The sequence below is a fragment of the Canis aureus genome, chromosome X (genome assembly GCF_053574225.1).
Source record: "Canis aureus isolate CA01 chromosome X, VMU_Caureus_v.1.0, whole genome shotgun sequence".
NCBI classification, from domain to species: Eukaryota; Metazoa; Chordata; class Mammalia; order Carnivora; family Canidae; genus Canis; species Canis aureus.
Genome location: NC_135649.1, coordinates 68693407 through 68721063, shown reverse-complemented (window position 1 = coordinate 68721063; position 27657 = coordinate 68693407). Strand labels below are relative to the sequence as shown.

The following is a 27657-nucleotide window of genomic DNA, read 5'->3' as shown; positions in this document are numbered from 1 at the left end:
CTAACCATTCTGAATGTCATAGTTGTGGGGTGTCTAAAGCTTGGTCTCCAGCCACCCAGGGCGGGTTAAATGGCTCTGGCTCAGTGACAATGCCTATGCAGTAACCGTTACAGCCTGATGACCCCAAAACCAGGCCCAGCAAAGATACTCCCCCACTCCCTCAACGGTCTTGGGGTAAGTTCTGGGATGTTCTCCCCGAGTCTTCCTGCAGGAGCTCCCTGCGTTATCTCTTCAGTAGTTTTCCTCACCGAAGCCGATAGCTCCGTTTCCTCCTTTCTCTCAGTGCCTCTCCCTCCCTCCCTCCCTCCCTCCCTCCCTCTTTCTGTCCCTGTCTTTTTCCTCCTCCTTCTCTCTCTCTCTCTCTCTCTCTCTCTCTCTCTGCGGGTCTCTTTTTGTCTCATTCTGTCTCTGCCTCTCGTAGGCACAAGCACGCACGCGCGCGCACACACGCTTTCCCCCCTCTCCCTCCCTCCTCCTCCCGGATGGTCCTTAGCATGTGGGTGTGGCTGAGGGTGAAGCTTGAGAAGTGGGGTAGGGGGAGGGGGCACTAGCTTTAGGCCTACTGGTTTTTAAAAAAAATATGTGTGCCAGGATCCTTTCTCAGTCCCCATTATAGTTAGAGCACTTTGCAGTCCCCGCCCCCTACTTTCCTCTTCCAACCCCTAAGGGCTGGAGAGCTTTTAGTATCTGAGATACTGGAGGAGGCTCAGGCCAGAGGAGAGTCGTGTCACGGATTTAGGAACGCATAGGTTTGCTGTCCGGTGCCTGCTCTAGCTTATCTCTTTGCTCTGGGCCTTCCTTCCCACATTAAGCCTCCCTAGCCTTATAGTCCTAGGGAGTTTTATCCTCCCTTGTCTCATGCACCTTCCCAGACACCTTAATACTTCCGGGCTCCCCACATGGCCTTGAGATTCTCTTTGCTGTCTCCTGTATACAGAGATAAAAGCAAGAGTTTTCCCCTTCAGGTTTCCGAAACCCAGCTTCCTTTAGATTTTAAGGAGTATTCTGTGTACCCATTTCCCACCTTCTGCTTATTTCTATGTCTTTGTACCTCCCCATTTGTTCGACCTCAGTTAATCCACCTCATTCTTTTATATTGCCTGCCCTTCCAACACATGCTTGGATCCTTGGCTGGTCTGGTTGTGGAGAACGCCTGGTTTCAAGTTGAAGGGGGACAGACTGAGGAAGGATAAATTGTGTATTACTAATTCAGAGGCACTGTGGTTGCATAGAAGTATGTGGGCCCGGGGATCCCTGGGTGGCTCAGCAGTTTCGCGCCTGCCTTTGGCCCAGGGTGCGGTCCTGGAGTCCTGGGATGGAGTCCCGGGATAGAGTCCCGCGTCGTACTCCCGGCATGGAGCCTGCTTCTCCTTCTGCCTGTCTGTCTCTTTCTCTATCATAAAATATAAATAAATCTTTTTTTTTTTTAAAGTATGTGGGCCCTGAGACAGACGAGGATTCTGATCTCAATTCTGCTCACTTTTTAGCTGGTTGACTTAGGACAAGTCACTTGTCAAGTCACTAGGTCTTAGTTTTCTCACCTTTAAAACAGAGATAAGAAAGCAATAGAAATGTCCAGTAACGGGATTGGTTAAATCAGTTTTTGTCTCTATTCAGGCAACAGACATACTCATTAAGATGTGGTTACATTAAAAAAAAAAAAAAGAACCAATGGCGGCACAGCACAGACCATCTTTAGGGCAGTGAGACTATTTTGTATGGTACTATAATGATGAATGCATGTCATGCATTATCAAAACTCATAGAATGTACAACACCAAAAGTAAACTCTATGTAAACTATGGGCTTTGCATGATAATGGTGTGTCACCCATTGTAACAAATGTACCATTCTGGTAAGGGCTGTTTAAGGAGGGAGGCTGTGCCAGGAGGGTGGGCATGGGGTGCAAAAGGAATATATGAGAACTCTCTGTACTTTCAGCTCACTTGTGCTGTAAAACTAAAACTGTTCTAAAAATAGACTTTAGTCTATTAAAAGAACTGACACACAAAAATGTTCCTGATATGTTACATTTTTTACTTTTGTTTTTGAGAAATCTCTACACCCAATGTGGAGCTTGAACTTACAACCCTGAGATCAAGAGGCCTGTGCTCTACTGACTGAGCCAGCCAGATGTCCCCATGTTACATTGTCTAAAAAGGAGTTAAAATATGATGCTAACTTTGTACAGAAATCCTATATACAGTTGACCTATGAACAACATGGGTTTCAACTGCATGGGCCCACTTGTACATGAATTTTTTCCAATACTGTATAGTACTGTAAGTGTATTGTCCTTTACTTATGATTTTCCTAATATTTTCTTTTATCTAGCTTACCTTATTGTAAGTGTACAGTATATAATACATATACAAAATATGTGTTTATCAACTATTTATGTTATTGGTAAGGCTTCCTGGTCAACCATAGTAGTTAAGTTTTGGGGGAGTCAAAACTTATATTTGAATTTTCAACCACAGAGTGGTCAGCACCCCTACCACCTTGTTTTTCAAGGATCAACTGTACATGTATACATGGAAAAAGAATGGAAGGAAATACTGGAGCTAATACCTCAAAGGAGTGCTATTAAGTGGGATGTACACCTTTGTGACATATAGCAGGTTTCCTTTTTTTAAATTTTTATTTATTTATTCATGAGAGACACACAGAGAGAGAGAGGCAGAGACACAGACAGAGGAGAAGCAGGCTCCATGCAGGAAGCCCGATGTGGGACTCGATACCGGGACTCCAGGATCACGCCCTGGGCTGAAGGCAGGTGCCAAACCGCTGAGCCACCCAGGATCCCCTATAGCAGGTTTTCAATAGATACTGCTTCATAGATTACTATTATCATTATAAAATAAATATATCTGACTTCATGCATGGTCTGGGACTTTGCACTCTGAAACCTTAATATCCTTAAAATAAATAAATAAATGTATTTTTGTCTTTGACTAAGCCAGGAGTGCCCACAGTTGATAGGTCTGAATATGTATCAGCCATAGATGAAAGGCTGTAATATAGAATAGAGTGGGGAGTTGGTTAAGAATGTGGCCTGCAATTCAACACTTTCATTTTTGGCCTTGCTAGTTATCACATAGTACTCAATTCTATTACTTGTTATTCATCATTTATAAAGCACCTAAGTGCTGCAAGCACTATAAGACAGGTAAAAACTCAATCCCTGTCCTCCTGAGAGCTCCTTAATTTTAATTATATATATAATTATATATATATATATATATACATATACATGTTTTCTGTTTACAAAAATAAATGTTCACTGTAAAAATTTTGTAAAATATAAAAAGTCTGAAGAAAAAAGCATTAATCACTTGTATCCTACCTATTAAATCTGGATATGACCACTGTTCTTTTTGATATATATCTTTCTAGTCCTTTTTTGCATACATGTTTTTTGCAAAATTGGAATTCTCTTGCACAACATGTTCTACAACACAACTGTAATGACTGTATTATTTCATCATTTGGATGTACCATGATTTTTTAAATTAATTACTGCTGGATGTCAAACTTTTATTTTTGCACCACAGTCAAACCTACATATAGCTTAGTCAAACAAATGGAAGTACTATTTGGCAATCATTTGATTAGAGTGAGGTTCACTCTTTAGAACCAACAGTGGAAGCACATGGATTCTCCTTTAATGTTTTATACCATTCTGAAGTACCCTGGAATGAAGAAAAGGAAATATGTATTTGGGGAGACATTGAGGAAATGCTAGACTGTGAGCTCTTCAACCACAGAGACCAGTTTTCATTCATCTCTATCTCCGGCATCTAGCATACTCCCGATAGATACTCTATACGTGTTTATTGGATGAATTGATGAATGGGTGAATAAAGGACAGAGAGAGGGGAAAAAAAGCCCCAATGAACTCAAATTGCAGTAATACTTCTATGATGTAAGGCTTAACAAGGGCAAAGATAAAAGTGAAACAAGAGAGGAGAAAAGGCAGAAGGCAAAAATAAGGAATCTTCATCTTTCTCTTTAAAAGGGATTAGTATATGGGGATCCCTGGATGGCTCAGCGGTTTAGCACCTGCCTTAGGCCCAGGGCGTGGTCCTGGAGTCTCCGGATCAAGTCTCCGGATCGAGTCCCCGGATCGAGTCCCCGGATTGAGTCCCGGGATCAAGTCCCACATGGGGCTCCCTGCATGGACCCTGCCTCTCCCTCTGCCTATGTCTCTGCCTCTCTGTGTGTGTGTGTGTGTGTGTGTGTGTGTGTCTCATGAATAAATAAATAAAATCTTTAAAAAAAATAAAAGGAATTAGTATAAACTTGCAACTATATGGTCAATTAATCTTCAACAAAGCAAGAAAGAATATCCAATGAGAAAAGGACAGTGCTGGGGAACCTGAACCACTTTCTTACACCATACACACACACAAAAAAAAAATCAAAATGGATTAAGTATCTAAGTGTGAGACCTGAAACCATAAAAATCCTGAAGAGAGCATGCACAGTAACCTCTTTGACATAGGCTGAGGCAACCTTTCCTAGATATGTCTCCTGAGGCAGGGGAAACAAAAGCAAAAATAAACTATTGGAACTACATCAAAACAAAAAGCTTTGGCACAGCAAAGGAAACAATCAACTAAAAGGTAACCTATAGAATGAAAGAAGATATTTTCAAATGACATATCTGATAAAGGGTTAGTATCCAAGATCTATAAAAAAAAAACCTTATCAAACTTAACACCCAAAAAACACAATCCAATTTAAAAATGGGCAGAAGACATGAACAGGCATTTTTCCAAAGAAGACTTGTAGATGGCCAACAGACAGGTGAAAAGATGTTCAGGGAAATGCAAATCAAACTATAATGAGATACCACCTCACACCTGTCAGAATGGCTAAAATCAACAACACAATAAACAACTGGTGCTGTCGAGGATGTGGAGCAAAAAGAACCCTCGTGCACTCTTTTTGGGAATGCAAACTGGTGCAGCCACTGTGCAAAAACAGTATAGAGGTTCCTTAGGAAGTTAAAAATAGAACTATCCTAGCATACGACTCTTGATCTTGGGGTGGTGAGTTCAAGCCCCACATTGGGTGCAGAACTTGCTTAAAAAAAATAGAACTACCATATGAAAATTAAAAATAGACTACCCTATGATCTAGTAATCACAGTACTGGGTATTTACCCAAAGAATACAAAAACACTAATTCAAAGGGATACATGCACCCTATGTTTACAGCAGCATTATTTACAATAGCCAAGATACGGAAACAGCCCAAGTGTCCATCCATTGATGAATGGGTAAAGAAGATTTGGTATATATACATACAGTGGAATATTATTCAGCTATAAAAAAGAATAAAATCTTGTCATTTGCCATGACATGGATGGAGCTAGAAAGTATAATGGTAAGCAAAATAAGTTAAGGTTGAGTTAAATAGGTGATGGGGATTAAGGAGTGCCCATGCTGTGATGAGCACCGGTTGACATATTAAACTATATTGTACACCTGAAACTAATATAACACTGTATGTTAACTAACTGGAACTAAAATTTAAAAAAGAGAGGGATTACTGAAATGTAGTGAAAAGGCACCTGCCTATTCCTCCTTATCAGCAAGCCTAATTGTGGGAGTCTAACCTACTAATTTATTTATTTATTTATGCTTCTGACTAAACTCCCCTCTTTAACATTCCCTCTGTCCTGTCCAAACCTCTCTCCCAACTTTGTTTTTTTTTTAAGTTTTATTTATTTATTCATGAGAGACACAGGGAGAGGAGGGGCGCAGAGACACAGGCAGAGGGAGAAGCTGGCTCCATGCAGGTAGCCCAACGCAGGACCCGATCCCGGGTCTCTAGGATCACGCTCTGGGCCGAAGGCAGCGCCAAACCGCTGAGCCACCCAAGCTGCCCTCTCTCCCAACTTTGGAGGCAACATATCCCAATTTCCTCCACATAAGGTAAACTGACTATGAGACACACCCTAGGATCTACGTGGGTTCCAAGGTCTCTACAGACTTTCTGATATGGCACTACAGCTTGGGAAATCAACTCAGGTTAATAATACTTCTTTAAATCCCACTTACATTATTTTATTTTATTTTATTTTATTTTTTATTTTTTTTTATTTTTTTATTTTATTTTTTTTAAAGATTTTATTTATTTACTCATGATACACACACACACACAGAGAGGCAGAGACACAGGCAGAAGGAGAAGCAGGCTCCACGCAGGGAGCCCAACGCGGGACTCGATCCCCGGTCCCCAGGATCACACCCCGGGCTGAAGGCAGCGCTAAACCGCTGAGCCACTGGGGCTGCCCACACTTACATTTTTTTTTAAATAAGAGCTTTATTAAGGTAGAATTAATATATTATATGATTTGCCCATTTAAAGTGTGTAATTCAGGGGCACTGGGGTGTCTCTGGTTGAGCATCTGCCTTTGGCTCAAGTCATGATCTCGGGGTCCTGGGATCAAGCCCCACATTGGGCTCCCCTTAGGGAGCCTGCTTCTCCCTCTGCCTATGTATCTGCCTCTCTCTCTCTCTCTTTCTGTATCTCTCCTTAATAAGTAAATAAATACAAATAACAATAATATGTATAATTAAATGGATTTTGGTATATTCACCAATAAGTGCAAAATTACCACAACTTTTAAAAAAGATTTTATTTATTCATGAGAGACACAGAAAGAGAGGCAGAGATACAGGAAGAGGGAGAAGCAGGCTCCCCACAAGGAGCCTGATGTGGGACTCGATCACACCCTGAGCCAAAGGCAGACACTCAACCGCTGAACCACCCAGGCATCCCCAGTTACCACGACTTTACGTTTTCATCATTTTATTTTTTATTATTTTAATTCCAGTGTAATCAACATATAGTGTTGTATTTGTTTCAGGAGTACAGTATAGTGATTCAACAATTCTATACATTACTCAGTACTTACTAGGATAAGTGTACTTTTTTATTTTTTATTTCTTTTTTTAAAGTGTACTCTTTTAGAGAGAGAGAGAGAGGGAAAAGGGAAAGAGAGAATCTCTTTTAAAGATTTTATTTATTTTGATAGGGGAGGGGCAGAGGGAGAGAAGGAGAGAGAGAATCCCAAGCAGACTCCATGCTGAGTGCAGAGCCTGATGCAGGGCTCAATCTCATGACCCCCGAGACCACAACCCTAGCCGAAATCAAGAGACAGACACTCAACCAACTGAGCCACTCAGGTGCCCTGAGAGAGAGAATCTTGAGCAGGCTCCATGGCCAACACGGAACCCGACACAAGGTTTGATCTCATGACCCTGGGATCATGACCTGAGCTGAAATAAAAAGTCAGACACTTTTTAAACAAAGATTTTATTTATTTATTTTTCTTTTTTTAATTTTTATTTATTTATGATAGAGAGAGAGAGAGAGAGAGAGGCAGAGACATAGGCTGATGGAGAAGCAGGCTCCATGCACCGGGAGCCCGACGTGGGATTAAGATCCCGGGTCTCCAGGATCGCGCCCTGGGCCAAAGGCAGGCGCTAAACCGCTGAGCCACCCAGGGATCCCGATTTTATTTATTTATTCATGAGAGACACAAAGGCAAAGACACAGGCAGAAGGAGAAGCAGGCTCCATTTGGGGAGCCTGATGTGCGACTGGATCCCAGGTCTCCAGGATCACGCCCCTGGGCTGAAGATGGCACTGAACCACTGAGCCACCTGGGCTGCCCAAGAGTCAGACACTTAACTGACTGAGCCACCCAGGTGCCCCAATAAGTGTACTCTTAATCACCTTCACCTATTTCACCTATCCCTGCCCTGCCCACCCCCAACCCCCCATCAATTTGTTCTCTATAGCTAAGAGTCTATTTTTTGGTTTCTCTCTTTTTTTATTTATTTTTTAAAGATTTATTTATTTATTTATGATAGAGAGAGAGAGAGGCAGAGACACAGGCAGAGGGAGAAGCAGGCTCCATGCCGGGAGCCCGATGCGGGACTCCATCCCGGGACTCCAGGATCGCGCCCCGGCCAAAGGCAGGCGCCAAACCGCTGAGCCACCCAAGGATCCCCTCTTTTTTATTTTAAAGATTTTATTTATTTATTCATGACACACACACACACACACACACACACACACACACAGAGAGAGAGAGAGAGAGAAAGAGAAAGGCAGAGACACAGGCAGAAGGAGAAGCAGGCTCCATTTGGGGAGCCTGATGTGCGACTCGATCCGGGTCTCCAGGATCATTCCCTGGGCCGAAGGTGGCGCTAAACCGCCGAGCCACCCGGGCTGCCCACTCTCTCTCTTTTTGCCTTTGTTTTGTTTCTTAAATTCTACATATGAGTGAAATTTTATGGTATTTATCTTTCTCTGACTGGTTTATTTTGCTTAGCATTATACTCTCTAAATCCATCCATGTCATTGCAAATGGTAAGATTTCATTATTTTTATGACTGAATATTTCATTGTGTGTGTCTGTGTGTATACCACATCTTCTTTATTCATTTATCTATCAATGGACACCAAGGTTGCTTCCATAATTTGGCTACTATAAATAATGCTGTTATAAACATAGAGGTGCTTGTATCCTTTTGAATTAGTGTTTTTTTTTTATTCTTTGGATAAACACCCAGTAGTTTGATTACTAGATCATAGGTTAGTTCTATTTTTAATTTTTTAAGACTTTATTTATTTATTCAACAGAGAGAGAGAGCACAAGTAGGGGGAGCGGCCGGCAGAGAGAGGAGAAGCAGGCTCCCAGAGGAGCAGGGAGCCCCATTCAGGGCTCGATCCCAGGACCCTGGGATCATGACCTGAGCCTAAGGCAGACGCTTAAGCAACTGAGCCACCCACGCACCCCTATTTTCAATTTTTTGAGGAACCCCCATACTATTTTCCACAGTGGCCACACTGGTTTGCATTCCCACCTATTTTCATCATTAAAAAAAAGAAAGCCTGTGTTCTTAATCTATATTCTCCCATCCTCCCATCCCCCATAGCTTTATGCAAGCACCATTCTACTTCTTGTCACCATAGATTCACCTATTCAAGACATTTCATATAAATGGCATCACATAATATGTGGTCTTTTGTGACTGGCTTTTTTCACTTAGCATAATGTTTTCAAGGTTCATCCACGTTGTAGCATGTATCAGAATGTGTTCCTTTAATGGCTGAATAATATTCCATTGTATGGATATACCATATTTTGCTTATCTATTCATCAGTTGATGTATTTGCCTATTATGAATAGTACTGCTATGAACATTTGTATACACAATTTTTTATGTGAACATATGCTTTTAGTTCTCTTGGATAGATAACTAGGAGTAGAATTTCTGAATCATGTGGTAAGTTTATGTTTAATTGTTTGAGGAACTGCCAGACTATCTTCCAAAGCAGCTGCAAAATTTTATATTCCCATCAGCAGATTTCTAGTTTCTCACATTCTTGCTAGCACTTGTTATCTGGTTAATCAAAGTTGATTTATTTAGATCTTCTTGAATTTCTTCCAATAGCATTTTGTAGTTTTCAGAGTGTAACTTTTACAGTTTAGTTAAATTTGTTCCTAAGCATTTTGTTCCATTTCATGTTATCAATGGAATTGTTTCCTAATTTCATATTCTTTTTTTCCCCAAAGATTTTATTTATTTTTTTGATAGAGCACAAGCAAGGGGGAGCAGCAGGCAGAGAGAGAGGGAGAGGGAGAAGCAGGCTCCCCACTGAGCAAGGAGCCAGACAGGGGGCCCTATCCCAGGACCCTGGGATCATGACCTGAGCTGAAGGCAGATGCTTAACCGAATGAGCCACACGGATGTACCATTAATTTCTTTTTCAAATTGTTCACTGCAAGTGTTGTATAGAAATACAATTTACATTTGTATATTAACCTCATATCCTGCAGCCCTGCTGAATTCATTTATTAGTTTGGACTTTTTTTTAGTAGATCCCTTAGGGTTTTCTATATACAAGATCATGTCATCTGCAAATAAAGATTGTTTTATTTCTTCCTTCTCATTTTAGATACCTTTTATTTTTTTCTTGCCAATTTCCCTGGTTAGACATTGAGTCCAATGTTGAATACAGGTTGCTTTACTTATAGCTCTCAGTACATTCTTGCATACTAGGTTGTTCACTTTCTCTTTTTTTAACTTGATTTATGTTTCCTGATTATTTAGTTACTTGGTAATTTATTGAGGACAGAAACCATCCTTAGTACTAATACCCCCCATCTTACTATGTTCAATACTTTGTAAGTATTCAGTAAATATTATGTGATTGATAATAATAATTATAAAATGTTGACCTCTCAGAGCCTTGCTTGAACCCTTTTCCTCTATTGCTTGGCCGGTTCTTCTCACCTTGAACTTGACCAAAACTACACTGACTCACTCCCCACCCAACCCACACAATGGTGCTGGGCTTCCTGTTTCCTATCCTTGTTAGGGGCACAACCAGACAACCAGGTACCACTAACAGAAACCTGGGAATCATTCCAATCTTCTACTCCTTACCTCCCTCCATTTGATTGGTTATTAAGTCCCCTTGATCCTGCCTTCTACATATTTGGATTTGGTTTCCTCTTCTCTATCCCTACAACCACTGTCTTAGTTCAGGCTTTCCTCATTTTATTCCTGGAATTATTGTTATTGGATTCCAACTGGTGTCCCAACCTCCTAGCTTCTCTCCTCCAATATTTCCCACCCACTGTGGCCAGGGTGATTGTGGGAAGTTTAATAACAGCCACCAAAAGATATCCCTGCCCTAATATCTGGAGCTTGCTAATGTTGCCTTGCATGGCAAAAAAGTAGGACTTTGTGAATATGATTAAGGTAAGGATCCTACAATGGGGAAATCATCCAAGTGGGCCCTAAATTTAATAACAAGTGTTCTTATAGGAGAGAAGCAGAGGGAGATTTGACATGCAGAGGAAACGGCATGTAACCATGGAGGCAGAAATTGGAGGGATGTGGCCATAAGCCGAGGAATGACAACAACCACCAAGAACTGGAAGAGACAAGACTCAGTCTTCCCTAGGGTCTCGTAAGAGATCCTGAAGAATCATGGCCCTGCCCACACTTTGATTTCATCCCAGTGATACTAATTTCAGACTCTGGCTTCCAGAACTGTGAGAGAATACATTTCTGTTATTTTAAGCCACCTACTCTGTGGTAATTTTTTTACAACAGCTTCAGGACAGTAATACAGTATTCTTTCTGAAGTTCAAACCTATCATACACAGAAATAATTTATTCTCCTTGTCTCTCAGTGTCTTTGTCTCTCTTGCTTTCTATAAATACATACATAAGTAAACAAATATATAACTACACACACAGAAGTGCACATGCACATGTGTCTGTGATAGTCTAGAAGAAAATATACCAAAATATTAACACCGATTATTCTATTATGGGATTATGATTTTCATACTTCTCTTGTTTCAATAAGCATATATTACTTTTATAATTAGAACAAAACAACATAAATTATTAAAAAACACTCTTCAATGTCTTCCCATCACTTACAGAGTAAAGTACAAACTTCTAAGCATAGCAAAGGCCCTCAATTATTTGGCCTATGCCTATCTCTCTAGCCTAAATTCCTATCACTTAGCCTCCCCATTTTTCTTCAGCCATGCCAAATATCCTAAAACATAGGTCATTCTGCCTCTGATCCATTGCAAATTGGCCTGACTGACTTCAACCTCCTGGTTAAGACTGAATTCAAAAGTGTTCTTTCCTGGGACCCCTGAGTGGCTCTGTGGTTGAGCATTTGCCTTTGGCTCAGAGTGTGATACTGAAGTCCTGGGATCGCGAGTCCTGGATTGAGTCCAGGGTCCTGAGATGGAGTCTCACATAGGGCTCCCCATAGGGAGCCTGCCTCTCCCTCTGCCGGTGTCTCTGCCTCTCTCTATGTGTGTCTCTCATGAATAAATAAATAAAAATTTTTAAAAAGTATTATTTCCTGTGAAGCCATTCCTGATCCAATCATGCAGAACCCTGCTACCTTTGAGTTATTACCACTTTACCTCTAACATGGTGCTATTATATTTGCCTAGAGTATTGCAATTATTTGTTTACATCAACATTTCTCTGTTTACGTTGTGATTGTCTTGAGGAGATACACACATTTACAACAATTTTCCTTTTCAATTTGATACCAAATATTTTCCAATGTAAGCAGCTCTTGGTGATTTAACAAAGCATAAATTCATTAAAGTGTTACTGAACCCACAGTAACTTTTCTATAATTTGTATTTTTTCACTAAGAGACACTAAAAACTATGGTGTGGGTTTCTATAAAATATTTCATATTAAAAAGTCCTCATAGATCTTTATGCATTTATATGGAAAGAGAGCTAAAGTATTTTTTAAAGTCATGGCTCAGATAACTATGTATAGCTTAGCTTAGTCCTACATGTATAAAAAAGTATAAACATTTCTTTTTGACTGAGTCAGTACAAACATAGAAAATAGAAATGCAAGAAAGTGGTTATAATTGTAACCAGAGGGGGAGACTTTTCTCTTTATACTCTTGGATATTATTTAATTTTTTTCCATGAGCAGGGTAAGAAAATGTTTTTCAGAATAGAGGTAATATTTGTTGTCATAACAGAGCGGTTACTTAAATAAAAAGCTTGGGAACAGTTGGTCTAGATATGTCCAATATGGTAGCCACTAGCCATATGTGATTATTTAAATTTTATTTTAAAATTTAGCTAATTAAAACTAAATAGAATTAACAATTCAGTTCTTCAGCCGCACTAGTCACATTTCAAGCTCTCGATGGCCACATATGATAGCCAGTAGTTACTTACTGTACTGAACAGAGCAAATAAAGAACATTTCTATCCTTGCAGAAGTCCTACTGGACAGTGCAGGTCTAGATCACTGTGTCCCACATAATGTGGCACCAGTTGGGACACCCTGGAGTGTGAATTAATTTAGCGGGAACTAACTACGAACACCTACTAGTTGAGCCTTGTAGCTCTTGATTAACCACAGGGCTAGTTTGGCATTACTGAAAAATGAAGGTGCCTACCTGACTGGCATCCTACAGAATAATCAGTCTGATCTGGTGGTCTACAATGTATCCATGGCAATAATGACACCTGTTGAATCTCTTTGTAAATCACAGAACAATAGTGGTGTTTGGACTGCTAGGTTCCCTGGTTACCATGGAAATAGGTGGTTACAATTGTGGGTAATCACAGAAACTAAAGTATCAATCCCCGATCTCTCCCTCACCCCTTTCTATAACTATAACCATAAACATAGCTATAGTAATGACTGTTTCAGTTGGGCTTCAGGAGTAGACCTGGCAGCAGAAGCAACTGGAAATTTGACTTAGTGTCAGAGTGCAAGCCCTAATGAGGAAGTATGAAAAAAGAAACATGGCGGGGCATTTTTTTTCAGAAGGAAAAGGCTAGATCTACCACACGGAATACAATGACATTGTTACTCTTGCTCCACGCACAGGCGCAGTGCAAGAGTTCTCAGAGCACGCCTACCCGCACGTTTTCTCCCCTCCTGTTCTCTTTCCACTTTCCTCTCTCCTTTTTCGCACTCTCTTTTGCTTCTCCTACCACTTACTTGGTCTTCAAGTCTTTCCGTTAGTCCCCTTATGTCTCTCCTTCCGACCCTCTATCCCCCTCCCCCTTCCTTTTCCTCTCCAGAGGACGGCAACTTGCGCATGCGCATTAAGTAGAAAGCCTCGCTCTTTGTCCCCATCTGTCGTTCTCACGAACTCAAATCTTTCGCGTTCGGTAGCCAATAGGATTGAAGAAATGGCGGAAAAACGATTCCGCCTCTGGAGATAAACCTTGATTGGCAAGTCAGATAACTAATCAAAAACGCCAGTTTGTACCCCTTGGGAGGTACCGAGCTCCGTCGTCTCGTTTCCGGCGGTCGCGCGCTCTTTTCTCGGGACGGTAGAGGCCGTGTAGCGTCGCCGTTACTCTGAGGAGAGAACAGTCGGTAGCGGGTGAGTTTTGGGACGACATAGTTCATGTTTGAGGGGGGAGTAGGATTTTTTGCGACAAGAGGCTAGGGCGAGGCTAGCTTTGGAGGGAGGTTGGGCGTTCGTTCTAAGGCCCCTTGAGGCCTTGTCCCCGCCGCCCACACGGCCTCCTCAGCCCACCCGCAGGGGCCCATCGCTCTCAGCTCGCCTTGCTTTCTGCTTTAACCTGACTCCGTTGCCTTTCCCGCCCGGTTTCTTTGTGCGACTCATCATCGATTCTGATCTCTGTCAGTAAGTTCCTCGGCCCTTTAGCCGCCCTGGGCCTGAGGGTGTGGGGTCTATTATCCGAGAGCCTTGAAGTCGCGGCTGGAGGAGGAGGCGCTTTGTCGGCGCTCCTCCTCTCAGCTTCGCGAGGCCATTAATTCAGAATGAAAAATGGGTCGTCCCCCACGTCCCCCGAGCGATGTTTCTTTGTCAAAACTCTTAAGCTGGGAAGTTCATCTGCTAGTCCAGACCCTGCAGCTTCCCTGGCCACGTTCCTGTATGCTTTTTTCTTTTTTTAAGTCATGTTGCCTAGCTACTCGACCCATTTATAGCATCACTTTTTAAAATGGAAATCAATTTTATGAGTTTCCTATTGGCTATTTTGCACTAGGGAAAACGATTGTCAACTGAAACCTTCGTGTTCTTAGCAGAAGTTGAGGTTAGAGATGACTTGGTGGCACTTTGCTCTCTTCAGCTGAAGTTGAGGTAGATGTTGGGGGGGTAGGGTTGCCAGATAAAATACAGGACGCCCCGTTAAGTTTGGATTTCACATAGACAGCAAATTAAAGTCTGAAATCAAATTTAACTGTATGTTGTATATTTTTATTTGATACATCTGGCAACTTTCCTGCCGGGCACTGGCTAGATTTATACTGTGTCTTTGTCCTACTTCCTTGTTACTAAATGAAAGGTCCTAAGAAACAACTGACTGTATTAGTGCATTCTGCAGCTTTCAGGCAGGTCCATATCCATGCAGCCATCTAGGTTGGTAAATTTTTACCAGATTTCCACTCAAAAAGTTACCTCTTTTCCTGAAAATTGATTTTAAATATGTGTGATGTAGTGCTTGGTCTTGTACCTAAACCACATTTGTGAAATCGTACTATGTCCAATAGCCCCAATCTTTCTAAACCAGCAGTACATATTTTCTTTCAAGAAAAGTTCTTTATCAGTGTTAGTCTTTGGGACAGGTAAATAGGCAAATCTTTGATTCTGATCTTTGTGCTTAGTTCTCAGAGGCCCAATGGTTAGGGGACAGTGAATTTATTGCTCAGTAGAGATTTCTGCACAAAATTCCAAATTATACTGGTGGTCATCATCAGAAATGAGTGATAGGGACAATACTTAGTACTTGCTACTTTGTGGGCACTGTTTTAAGTGACTTATACAATATTATTTCGTCTTCCCCATTGAATGGCTTCTTGGTAAAGAGTAAACTGTAAAGAACGATTGTAAATATTAGCATTGTGGAGACATTTATTCAAAAACACAAAGGTAGGCAATTTGGTTGTAAAAATGATTTTTGCTAGAACCCAAAAGAGGAGGAAGAATGTAATTGATGATATTTGTCTAATTATGGCACCAACTGAATGTAGAAATATCGATAGTGGTTGCCAGCAGTAACAAGTGCTGTGTACATGATCTCAGTGCTTAGGATAACTAGCCCTGTGAAGTGCTGTTGTTACCTCCTCCTTACAAATGAGGAAACTGAGGTTCAGAAGTTAGGTGACATGTCTAGTCGGTTTGTGGACTCAAGATGAGTTTGATTAATTGGTAGCATAGTGATGAGAATGAGCTTTAGAGTTAAATAGATTGTGAGTTCCACTCCTTGCTCCATCACATTTGGGTAACTTTAGATAGGCATCAGTTTTCTTATTCAGGAGAATAATAGTTTTGAGCACTAAATGAGATAATGCAGACTTAGCACAGTGCCTGGCATATAATGGTTGGTAAATATCTGATATTATCATCTTAACTACCAGGCTACTTGCCACTACAGGCCACTGTCTTAGTTCAGGCTTAGTTCAGTTCTAAAACCAAAAATAACCTCCCCTGGTTATCTTACATGGTTTAGAATATCCTAGCACTTTTTCTTCAAGGAGGTAGATCATTTCTACTAAGAAATTGTAAAATGCCTTTTTGAAAAGGAGTGGTGAAGTTTGGTTAAGATGTAAATACAGAATTTTTAATACTTCATTTTGAGTGACTCTCTGAGGATTTTTATTAAGGTGTAAATATAAGTTGTGGATCCCTGAATGGGATGGAAGATACTGAGGCTGGGACCACTGACTCCTAAATTAAAAGCTGAAGGAAAAAAAAAAAGGTTCCTTGGATTCTAGCCAGGGATAAAAAAGTAAGAAGACCTAGTTAGAGAAATGGCTGTGAAGATAGCTCAAGTTTCTGCTGTAGGCCAATTTGGAGTCAGAAGGGAGGTGTTTTAATAGCTGGGACTCAAATAGTTAAAGATCTGATACTAATGCCAACCTAACCCCATCTACAACTGTTGCTAGAGAAGACTTCATAAATTTTGTGTTTTAATTTCCTATCTTTATGTCTTATTTTTAGAAACATGATTTCCTTTTTTTAGCGGAAAAAATGCTGCACTATGTGGTAAGAGTAACAAAGATTCGATTATTCTAATTTTAAGAATTTATTATAAGGGAGTAACTAAAGAAGCTTTAAGCAAGAAGAGATTATTTACTGCAGCATGCTGACAGGAAAAAGCTGAAAACAACCTAAATGTCTCGTAGTAGGGAGTAGTTTAGTAAATTAGTATATATCCACATGGACTTGTGTAGCTGTTAAAAATTATAATTATGTTGACGTAGAAGTGAGGAAAAACTGAATATAGAATGGTGCATTATAACTGCATTATATTAAAATGATAATGTATGTTTTGGAAGGTAAATAAGTAAAAATGTAAATTGTGGGAGGAATATTTACACATGGATGTGCCCAAGATTTAGCTATGAACATTGTTTATAAATAGTGGTGAAAAAAATTGGAACAACCCAAGTGTCCAACACAGTAGGTGCTTGGTTGATAGCTGAAACACTGTGTCCATTAAAATTAAAGTAGAAGATTGAGTGCCATAAAAAAGCTCTTCATCATGTAATAAAGTAGAAAAGGCAGGCTGCAAAATAGTCTTTATAATATTTCAATTAGAGCACATGCAAATAAATGACTGGAAGGGTAAATGTTAACTGTTTTCTGGAGGTGGGTCTTTGGATTTTTATTTACCTTTTTTATTTCTAAGTTTTCTATATTAAAGATGTATTTTGTAATAGGTACCTTATTAATGAGAAACATAAGGTTGATGGAATGATATAAATAGGATTCAAGTCTTGGCTTCCAGTGAGGCTTACCTCAGCTCTGTTTAAAGTTGCAGTCTTAGCCCTTTTGCTCCTTATCCACTTTGCTTCCCCCCTCCCCATTTTTCTTTATTTTCCATTAGTGCTTACCTCTTATTAAGTACTATATAATTTAATTATGTGTATTTTTGTCTTACCGGAAGGTAAGCACAGTTGAAGGCAAGAATCTGCTTTTGTTCATTGATGCATCCCAAGCACCTATAATAGTACCTGGCAGATAGTAAGCATTCAGTGAATATTTGTTGGGTGGGTTCGTTTTTTTTAAAAAGGTAAAAAATGATCAATAGACCATAAACAGGGCAGTTTTCATTTTTACCTGTCTTCTGTTTCTAGTCTACATTATGTATTTTGGAGGGGGGAAAATCCTTTTCCTCTTAAACTTTTCCCTTTTAAAACTTAAACATTTTTCTTTTTTAAAAAAGATTTTATTTGAGAGAGAGAGCACGCTCATGCTTGGCGTGAACATGGGTCAAGAGAGGGGCAAAGGGAGAGGGAGAAGCAGACTCCTACTGAGCAAGGAGCTCCTCTCCCCAGGACCCTGGGATCATAACCTAAGCCAAAGGCAGACACATAGCCAACTGAGCCACCCACGTGCCCCAAAACATCAAACATTTTTCACATTTACATAGTCTTCATAATTTATAATGCTGTGTAACACTCCACTGAATACCATACCATAATTTATTTAAAAATCTTACCTCTAATTTTGGGTATTTTAAGTCATTTTTTAAAAGATTTTATTTATTTATTCATGAGAGACACAGAGAGAGGCAGAGACACTGGTTAGAGGGAGAAACAGGCTCCTCACAGGGAGCCCAATGTGGGATTTGATCCCAGACCCCCGGGATCATGCCCTGAGCCGAAGGCAGAGGCTCAACCACTAAGCCAACCACTGAGCCACCTAGGCGTTCCTTGAGTCATTATTTCATTACCACAAAGGTCATCACGGTGACTATTTCATGGATGTGGTTTTTAAATTTAAAAAAAAATTTTTTTTTTGAGGGGAAGGGAGGGGAGAGGGAGAGTGAAAATCCTATGCAGGCGAACTTGACACAACTTGATCTCAACCCTGAGATCGTGACCTGAGCCAAAATAGATGCTTGGGGAGCCTGGGTAGCTCAGTTGGTTAAGCATTTCTAAACCCTGCATTGGGCTTCCTGCTCAGTGGGGAGTCTGCTTCTTCCTCTGCTCCTTCCCTCCTGCAAAGGCGCTCCTCCCGCACTCTCTCTCTCTCTCTCTTTTTATTTTATTTTTAAAAATATTTTATTTATTCATAAGAGACAGAGAGGGGCAGAGACATAGGCAGAGGGAGAAGCAGGCTCCATCCCTGGACTCCAGGATCATGACCTGAGCAGATGCTCAACCACTGAGCCACCCAGCCATCCCTCTCTCACTCCAATCTTTTTCTAAAAAAGTCAGATGCTGGGCAGCCCCCGTGGCTCGGTGGTTTAGCACCTCCTTTTGGCCCAGGGTGTGATCCAGGAGACCTGGGATCAAGATTAAGTCACACGGGCTCCCTGCATGGGGCCTACTTCTCCCTCTGCCTGTGTCTCTGCCTCTCTCTGTGTGTCTCATGAGCAAATAAATAAAATCTTTTTAAAAAGTCAGATGCTTAACCTATTGAGCCACCCAGGCACCCCAAAAATTATAATCTTATGGTTAATTTCTAGGGTTAGAATTTCCTGAATTACAGAATATGAACATTTTGATAGCTCTTGTTATTACTTGTCTTATGAAACAGTTTGGATATAGAATTTGATATTTATGTTGTTTTTAGTTTGGAGGGATATGATATGAAATGTGTTGGGAAAGCTTTTATATACATAAAGTATTTTCGTATACCATCATCCAGAATCAATAGTTCCCAAGCTATTGTTGCATTTTCTTTGTTTAAGAAACCAGTTTTCTGTATTTTAGAGGAATCCTAATGTTAATAAGTATTCATGGAAAAGTTCTCTGCATTTTCCTTCAGCTAAATTCTGACTAGAACGTCTTATTTTTAGGGGAAATGATTTAGAATTGGCTTTGCCCTTTTATTAGTGGAGAACTCTTCTTAAATGAGGAAGATGGTCCTCAACTTGTTAACCAGATCAATTAGAAAATTTCCATTTTAAAGCCATCAATTTTTGAATTCACTCTGGATTGTACCAGGAGTTTTCATTTTGTTTTCTTTTAACCTTATGTTGATTTTTAGATGTGGTTTAACATTATGATTGCATATTCATCTTTTTTAATTTGATGCTTTAATTGTTTTTGTAGTCATTTATCTTTGTTGTGATTAATAACAATATTTACTAAGTGCTTGCTATAGTTCAGTACTGAACTAGTGTTTTCACATATTTACGAGCCCTCTTAGCCATCTTGAGAGGTAGGTATTTTTATTATACCCTTTATAACAGCTTAAATTTGTGCAGGAATGATTTACTAAGTAGTATTTAGCTAGTAAGTGAGTACTAGGACCGTGCTTCAAATCTAAGTATGTCTAACTCTACGGCCCATAGTTTTTCTGCTATTTGTTCCACAGTATCTACTGTAGGCTAGGACTGCAAAGTGCCAGAGAACAAGATTTAATAGTCCTTGTCTTTGTGATAAGTAGAATCTATTTCCCTTGTTGTTTTAACATTATGATAGGGCTAATTTTTAGGGGGTAGCTTCTTTGGGAAAAATAGTTTCCAATTAATGTATATAATTCGTGAACTGGAAGTTTCTTAAAGTTATTCTCATGCAAGCTGTTCTCATTTAGTACTTGTCTGGTTTCTGTGTGCAACATAACTGCTGTCTGGTTGTTTTTAGGTTTTTGAATGGTATTGCTTTGCCATACTTGTTCAAAATAACCAGTTGTTTGAATCTGCAAAAGCCAGGATATCAGAAATGATAGTAACATATAAAAAATCATCAGAAGGTGACTGATTAGCTCTAAATGTATTGACAGTTAACATTTTTCTTTTAGGGTGCAAAAATGCAGAGCAATAAAACCTTTAACTTGGAGAAGCAAAACCATACTCCAAGGAAGCATCATCAGCATCACCACCAGCAGCACCACCAGCAGCAACAGCAGCAACCACCACCGCCACCAATACCTGCAAATGGGCAACAAGCCAGCAGCCAAAGTGAGTATATGTTTGTAAGGGGGGTAGATATAGTTCCTGCTTGGGAAAGGTTTCTTGGTTTTTAGATTAGTCTCTTGGGGTTATAAAGGAATAAGCCTTGGGGCACACTTTTTACTCTTTTTCCCTCCTCTATTTACTTCTTAATACTTAGGATAGAAAAAGGGTGATTCACTGAAACAAGAAGCAGACATGTTGGGTGGCAGATGAGTACAAGTTGCTGTGCTGTGTTGGCATATTCTGCTAAACAGATGTCTGTGTGTGTTGCCTCAGAGCTAGGTTCTTAGAGGTAATCATCAGATGACTGATAGAAAATATAGAAGAAGTCTGGTACTGAGTTATACTTTCAGCCTGGGGTTTGTGCCAACCCATTTTTAATCAGAGTAAACATTTTTTAAAAGCAGGTTCTATTCACTCAGCAAACTTTGAGTACCTATTGTGTGCATCTCAAACTAGAACCAACCTCAACTCTCTTTTCTTTCCAGAGATCCCTACAAAGAATTCTGCTTCCTAACTCATTTCCTTTGATTTCATTAACCCAAGCATGAAAGGATGGGAACTGTTAAGGTTATGAAGATTGGTGAGAGATTAGGAAAATGGAGCAGTTATGTTTCAAATTTTAAAAACTGATGTCTTCTGACATAAGCCTCCTTGACCTGATTGATTTTCTCTTTGACTGATACATTCTGTATTGTCTTCCTGTTTCTGACTTAGACCGGGTGGCTTCTGGCCCATAGTAGAGCTATTGAGAAGTACTCCCAGATGTCTGTGTATTGCTTTCATCTTAAATGCATACACTTTAGGGTGCAATTTACTGATAAGTGGTTAGTGGATATATTGCATTGGGAAATGGTATTTGACTTCTGTACAGCAATTCGGTTTCGTAATCTAGCGGCAGTGGTAGCTCTTTGAGAATATGACTGTAGATCTCTTTGCCCAATTTTTTGAGTGACTGTGTGTATTTTCTCAGATGAAGGCTTGACTATTGACCTGAAGAATTTTAGGAAACCAGGAGAGAAGACCTTCACCCAACGTAGCCGGCTCTTTGTGGGCAATCTTCCTCCTGATATCACTGAAGAGGAGATGAGGAAACTATTTGAGAAATACGGGAAAGCAGGCGAAGTCTTCATTCATAAGGATAAGGGCTTTGGCTTTATCCGCTTGGTGAGCAACCTTGGGCTTTTTTTTTTTTTTTAACCTTGGGCTTTTAAAGTATGTGCTCTGAAAGATGGGGAAGTTGGGGAATGATAGATATGGAAAATAAGGCAGTGGAAATAATTCTCAGGTGGTTTGTTAAATGTGTAATAACTGTAGTTGGTAGAACAGGACAGAAAACACAGGGTTTATTTTTATTTATCCTTACAGGTTTATGTTTTGTTTCAAGGACAGCGTAGGTTTATTTGTCTAGGGCAAAGAGACTGAAATATGTCCTTTAGAACTTTTGTTTTATATAGTTAATTTCAAACATACAGAGGTAGACAGAATAGTATAATTAACCTTTATATGCTCAGTGCCCAGCTTCAATAATTATCAACTCTATTTTATCTTAGTAAGATTAAGGTTTATATAATTTATTTCCAAAGTTCCCCCATGTATTATCTCACGACTAAAACCACAAGGAGACAATTTTATTTGTATCTATTTTTGAAAATTTTTTGAAGTTGTGCTAAAATAACACATAACATTAAATTTATTATCTAACCACTTTTTAACAATCTGATTTGGTTAGGAAATGTGTTAAGTGTGTATGAGGGAGGAACTTTTCTAGGCATTATCTGCATAAACAAGGAACATAATGTGTTAGCAAGTTTACTAGATGTGGTGGTGGTCAGAACTAGTTTTCATTCTAGATCTACCACTAATTTAAGAGTCCATGGGCGAGTCATTTTTTCCTGGGGTTCACTTTAGTAATATGAGAGGGTCTGTGCTTCTAAAGAGGTCTTGTGGAGGGTGTACATGATTCTCATTAAACTTATATGTAGCTAGCTGAAATTAAAATATGCTAGCTGCTGTATTATAAAGGTAGGTTTTAGGCTGGTCATTGTCACAATGATCTGTCTGTCACTGCTTGGGAGGATAACCTATGATACTGATGACCATGTAAGTGGTATCAACTTCTGTACTTTCCAATTGATTTATTGCAGGGCTGTCAGCAATTAGACTATCCAAGAGAATTATCTGAAACATGTAATTTCTATTTCAGTACTATTAAGGTTTCTTTGTGTGTTGTCGGGGTTTTTGGCGGGGAGATTTTGTATTCGGCTATGCTACTTTAGGCTCTTGATGGTTGTGCATGTGGTCTTTGTCAAACTTGAGTTATTCTAACTTTGCTTTGCTTTCTAGGAAACACGAACCTTAGCGGAGATTGCCAAAGTAGAATTGGACAACATGCCACTTCGTGGAAAGCAGCTGCGTGTGCGTTTTGCCTGCCATAGTGCATCCCTTACAGTCCGAAACCTTCCTCAGTATGTTTCCAATGAACTGCTGGAGGAAGCCTTTTCCGTGTTTGGCCAGGTGGAGAGGGCTGTAGTCATCGTGGATGATCGAGGAAGGCCCTCAGGAAAAGGCATTGTTGAATTCTCAGGGAAGCCAGCTGCTCGGAAAGCTCTGGACAGGTGCAGTGAAGGCTCTTTCCTGCTAACCACGTAAGTGAAGGGTCACTTTTAGAAATAGATCTTAGGTTGCTACTTCCATCGGTGGTGTGGGGAGGTAGCCTTTAGGAAACATGTTCTTGTGTTCACTTAAAGACTTTGGATATTAATTCAGCTTAGTAGGGCTTTCAGTGTAATCTTAAATTAATGGACATAGTATGAGGATTAAGAAATAAATCAGTCTTTCAGTAGGTTGTCTTTTAATCAGTGTTAAATCTCCGCTTCCTTTGAAGTGTTAGAACTCTGAAAAGTTGTTTTGAGTATGCAGCATCCCGTTTACTTCGAGTCATTGTGTGGAGTTCTATAGATACTGGATATTTAAACTAAGTATTCTATCTACTTACTTTGAACACCTTTAAGGCTGATCTAAAGCCTCACTCCATCCTATCAACCCCAGATTCCACATAATGCCACTAAAAGAACTTGGTTACTTGGGGCTGGGTGTAAAAACTCCTTTAGAAATATGTTTAATTATCTTGCCTGACCTCTAACTACTTTACCATGCCAGTGGCAGATGTAGAGAGGAAGCCTGGTAGGGCTATAATTAACACTAAGCTTTTTTCTTCCAGATTTCCTAGGCCTGTGACTGTGGAGCCCATGGACCAGTTGGATGATGAAGAGGGACTTCCAGAGAAACTGGTTATAAAGAATCAGCAATTTCACAAGTATGTGGTCCTGAGAGGTTCCCTGCCAGGTGTTTGTCTATTTTTAAGGAAGCTTGTAAAGGGATATGTAAAAGATTCAAGTCTTTGTTATAGGTATTCACTCTCAGCCATAATGTTGGCCCTTAGGAGGAATGCAGTGCTTAGTTGGGGGATCGTGGACAGAGTTTTAATAACCCAGGAACCTTGTCTATAGGGAGCGAGAGCAGCCACCCAGATTTGCACAGCCTGGCTCCTTTGAGTATGAGTATGCCATGCGCTGGAAGGCACTGATTGAGATGGAGAAGCAGCAGCAGGATCAAGTGGACCGCAACATCAAGGAAGCTCGTGAGAAGCTGGAGATGGAGATGGAGGCTGCTCGCCATGAGCACCAGGTCATGCTAATGAGACAGGGTGAGTGTATGCTTATAGGTCTTAAATCTAGAACAAGAACAAAATGACTTTTCAGCAATTTTTAGTATCGATTGGTAGAGAAATGCCTAAACCTCTGCTTTTATACTCTGAAATATTTTGTTGATCTCAGTAGGCAGATAAGCTTGGAGATGTGGCAGAGAATACTGGCTTTTGTGGAGAAGGAAATAGTAGGCTTGACTTCATTTTTGGAATCTGGATAGCTCAGATGGCCACTCAGGGATTATATATCCCCTTTGCTTTCTGGATCTTTGTTTATGGAAAATAATTGGATCTATATGAGGAGAATGAAGAGTACTGTGAATCAGTCCATTGTTGTTCTAGATTTGATGAGGCGTCAAGAAGAACTTAGGAGGATGGAAGAGCTGCATAACCAAGAAGTGCAAAAACGAAAGCAACTGGAGCTCAGGTAACTAACTCTCAAACCTTTTTCTCTGACAACTCTGAAAGGTGATGTCTCCTGTTTCCTACTACCATGCTACCTCATGCATTTGTAAATTCTTACTGGCCACTTCTCAGGTTCTCCCTTAGGGTGGGAAATGTTTCAGCTGCCCATGGGTCCTAGGAGTTGCCCAGAGCTGCACTAAAGGGAAAGCAGCTGAGTGCTGGTGTCCTGAGGCTCCTTTTCAATAGAACTCCCCTCCCCACCCAACAAGAACACCTTTGGGTTGCTTTAGAGCTGAGCATGTTTCTTAGCTGTGACCGTTTTCAGTAGGCTGTTGATCTCCCCCATTAAGATAATCTGCTCAAGTTCTGGAATATCTGTTAAATACCTTGGTGACTCTCTAGGCAAGAGGAGGAGCGCAGGCGCCGAGAGGAAGAGATGCGGCGGCAACAGGAAGAAATGATGCGGCGACAGCAGGAAGGATTCAAGGGAACATTCCCTGATGCGGTATATCTCCCATGTGCCCATGATGTATCAGGCCAGCCATGATATGATAAACCCACCATGAGTTGTCCACTAGGACTATAAAACAAACCAGGTTATGACCAGTTTTTGCATTCTGTGAAACTCCATTTAGAAAGAAGAATTCATAGGAAGGAAAGGTAAGGTTCGAAGGGGAGTTCTTGCCTCACAGGCAATTCAGGATGAAGGGCTGGGACCAATGTATACTATTTAGATTCAGTCATTGCACAAAGATAAAATCCAGTCCTATAGCAGCCCTAACTGGTTTTCTGATGTCCTTGGAGTTACACAGATTGAGGGCCCAGAAGAAATCAACTGTCTCTCCCCTTGTCTTTTACTGACTCTGTTCCTAATAGGAGACTCTGAGTTATGTCTTTATAGCTCTAAACTTGCACAACTAGCAAGGAGATGTTGGTTTTCCTCAGCTTGATCTCATTGTATTTGGAATGTGTTCTCGCTCTGTTTGCTTCCCTTAGTGTGTGCTTCTCAATGTATTATGAATGGTAGAATGTAGTGCTGTCTTGGACTGTCTTGAGTATTTCTTATTTTTCAGAGAGAACAGGAGATACGGATGGGGCAGATGGCTATGGGAGGTAAGGATTTAGGGGGTTAATGGTTCTGATTTCCTTTTTTTGTATCATTTCTGGTGAACTATGTACCTTCTCAGATACAGTCCAAATTTAAGGGGCTGACATTTCTGGGAGCGTTTTTTTGGGGGGTGGGGGAGAGTAACAAGCATCCTTAGCTCAGAGGTCTTGTTGAATTGTTTTGCACAGAGACTGATAATCTTTGTCTCTTGTACTGATCACACTACTCTGCTTTAGGTGCTATGGGCATAAACAATAGAGGTGCCATGCCCCCTGCTCCAGTGCCAGCTGGTACCCCAGCTCCTCCAGGACCTGCCACTATGATGCCAGATGGAACCTTGGGATTGGTAATAAACTGCAAAGATTTACAGTAATTCTAAATGGTGATAGGAGACAGGACTTTACTCTCACAGTCCTTTTTTTTGCCTGCCACAATTTTTCTACAGATAATCAGTTCTTAGGACCATTGTTTTCCATTAAGGTCTTGATTTTTGTTTGAATTTTGAACAAACCCAACCTCAAACTATACTTTGTCTAGGAGTTCCGTTAATGCCTTTGACTGGTCTACCAGGGGGTTTTCTTTTTTTTTTATTCTTTTTTTCTTTTTGGAAGGAAGGCAAAGAAGGTTAGGTAGGTATAATCACATAAAATAGAAAAGAATCCAAACGATTTTATGGCTCATACAAACCAGAGTTACAGTTCTAGTGTCAGAATTTTAAAACTTGGTGTGCTTAAGGTTGTTGAAGAGTGCTAGCTTGTCCTTGTCCATATAGACTTAGTTCAGGAAAAAGGACTTAGGTAGAACTTACTCAACCTGGGAATTTCCTATGTATTTTTTTAAATTTTTTATTTATTTATGATAGTCACACACAGAGAGAGAGAGAGAGAGGCAGAGACATAGGCAGAAGGAGAAGCAGGCTCCATGCACCGGGAGCCTGATGTGGGATTCGATCCCGGGTCTCCAGGATCGCGCCCTGGGCCAAAGGCAGGCGCTAAACCGCTGTGCCACCCAGGGATCCCGGGAATCTCCTATGTAAATTAAACATTTATATAGTAAAAGTTTAATCAATAGGAATAGGGATAAAAAAGGTGGGACAGTTGGGTGGGTCTGTAATTCTGACAGATAGCCACCTATTCAGGGATATCCACTAGAACTCTATAAACAGGCTTAGTTACCCTTAGCACATCAAAGGCTTTGAATAGTTGGGGTGGAAATGGCCTCTAGGGGAGGGATTAGGAATGGGTGGGAAGCTTGGGACTAGATTTTATTGTAACATTGCTCTTTTTCTCTTTAAGACCCCACCAACAACTGAACGCTTTGGCCAGGCTGCTACAATGGAAGGAATTGGGGCAATTGGTGGAACCCCTCCTGCATTCAACCGTGCAGCTCCTGGAGCTGAATTTGCTCCAAACAAACGTCGCCGATACTAATAAAAATTTCAATGTCTAGTTTCCCAAAAACCCTTAAAAGCAGGACCCTTTTTGGACTAGCCAGAATTCTGCCCTGGAAAAGTGTTAGGGATTCCTCCCAATAGTTAGGTCTTCCTTGCCTGTACTACTTTGAGGGAGTTTACTGGAGGCTGAAGGCAAGGGAGGGGCGATATTTAACAAATCAGTTCTGTGTGGTATATCGTTTAATTGATTCTGTGTGGTGCATTCCTGAAGTCTCATGTGATTGTTGAGGGTCTTTGGGGGGGTGGAACCATGGCAAAATGGATCCAGTTAGAGCCCCCATTAATCTTGATCATTCCATTCTTGTCCATCCTGTTCTTTTTGCTTTCTCATTCTTATATCCTCCAACCCCATAGACACTGCCACATACACCACGAAAACAAACATCCCCCATGACCTTAGCCCCATTCCATTCACTCACAGGTGGGAATTCAGGCAAATGTCCACAGAGGTCACAGACAACATACATATGATTCTGTTATATCCAGTATATTACCCCTTCATGTCCTAAGGAAGACCTTTCTCTTAGAGATTTTCATTTTAGT

At 40.5% G+C, this 27657-nt stretch overlaps 1 protein-coding gene across 3 annotated transcripts; it reads left to right on the top strand.

Annotated features, from left to right (window-relative positions):
* The first annotated feature begins 19 nt into the window (after positions 1 to 19).
* Positions 20 to 27114, top strand: NONO (non-POU domain containing octamer binding). Of its 3 annotated transcripts, none has more exons than XM_077888042.1 (11): positions 20 to 174; positions 20286 to 20445; positions 21413 to 21606; positions 22786 to 23087; positions 23663 to 23758; positions 23952 to 24148; positions 24491 to 24575; positions 24956 to 25058; positions 25627 to 25666; positions 25898 to 26007; positions 26957 to 27114. In XM_077888042.1, exons 1-11 carry the CDS (start codon positions 118 to 120, stop codon positions 27089 to 27091), a joined length of 1479 nt encoding a protein of 492 aa, XP_077744168.1. In that variant the 5' UTR covers positions 20 to 117; the 3' UTR covers positions 27092 to 27114. The 3 variants fall into 3 exon arrangements, with proteins under 3 accessions (XP_077744168.1, XP_077744169.1, XP_077744170.1); XM_077888043.1 differs by lacking the exon at positions 20 to 174 and adding an exon at positions 13676 to 13943; XM_077888044.1 differs by lacking the exon at positions 20 to 174 and adding an exon at positions 14194 to 14210.
* The last annotated feature ends 543 nt before the right edge of the window (positions 27115 to 27657 follow it).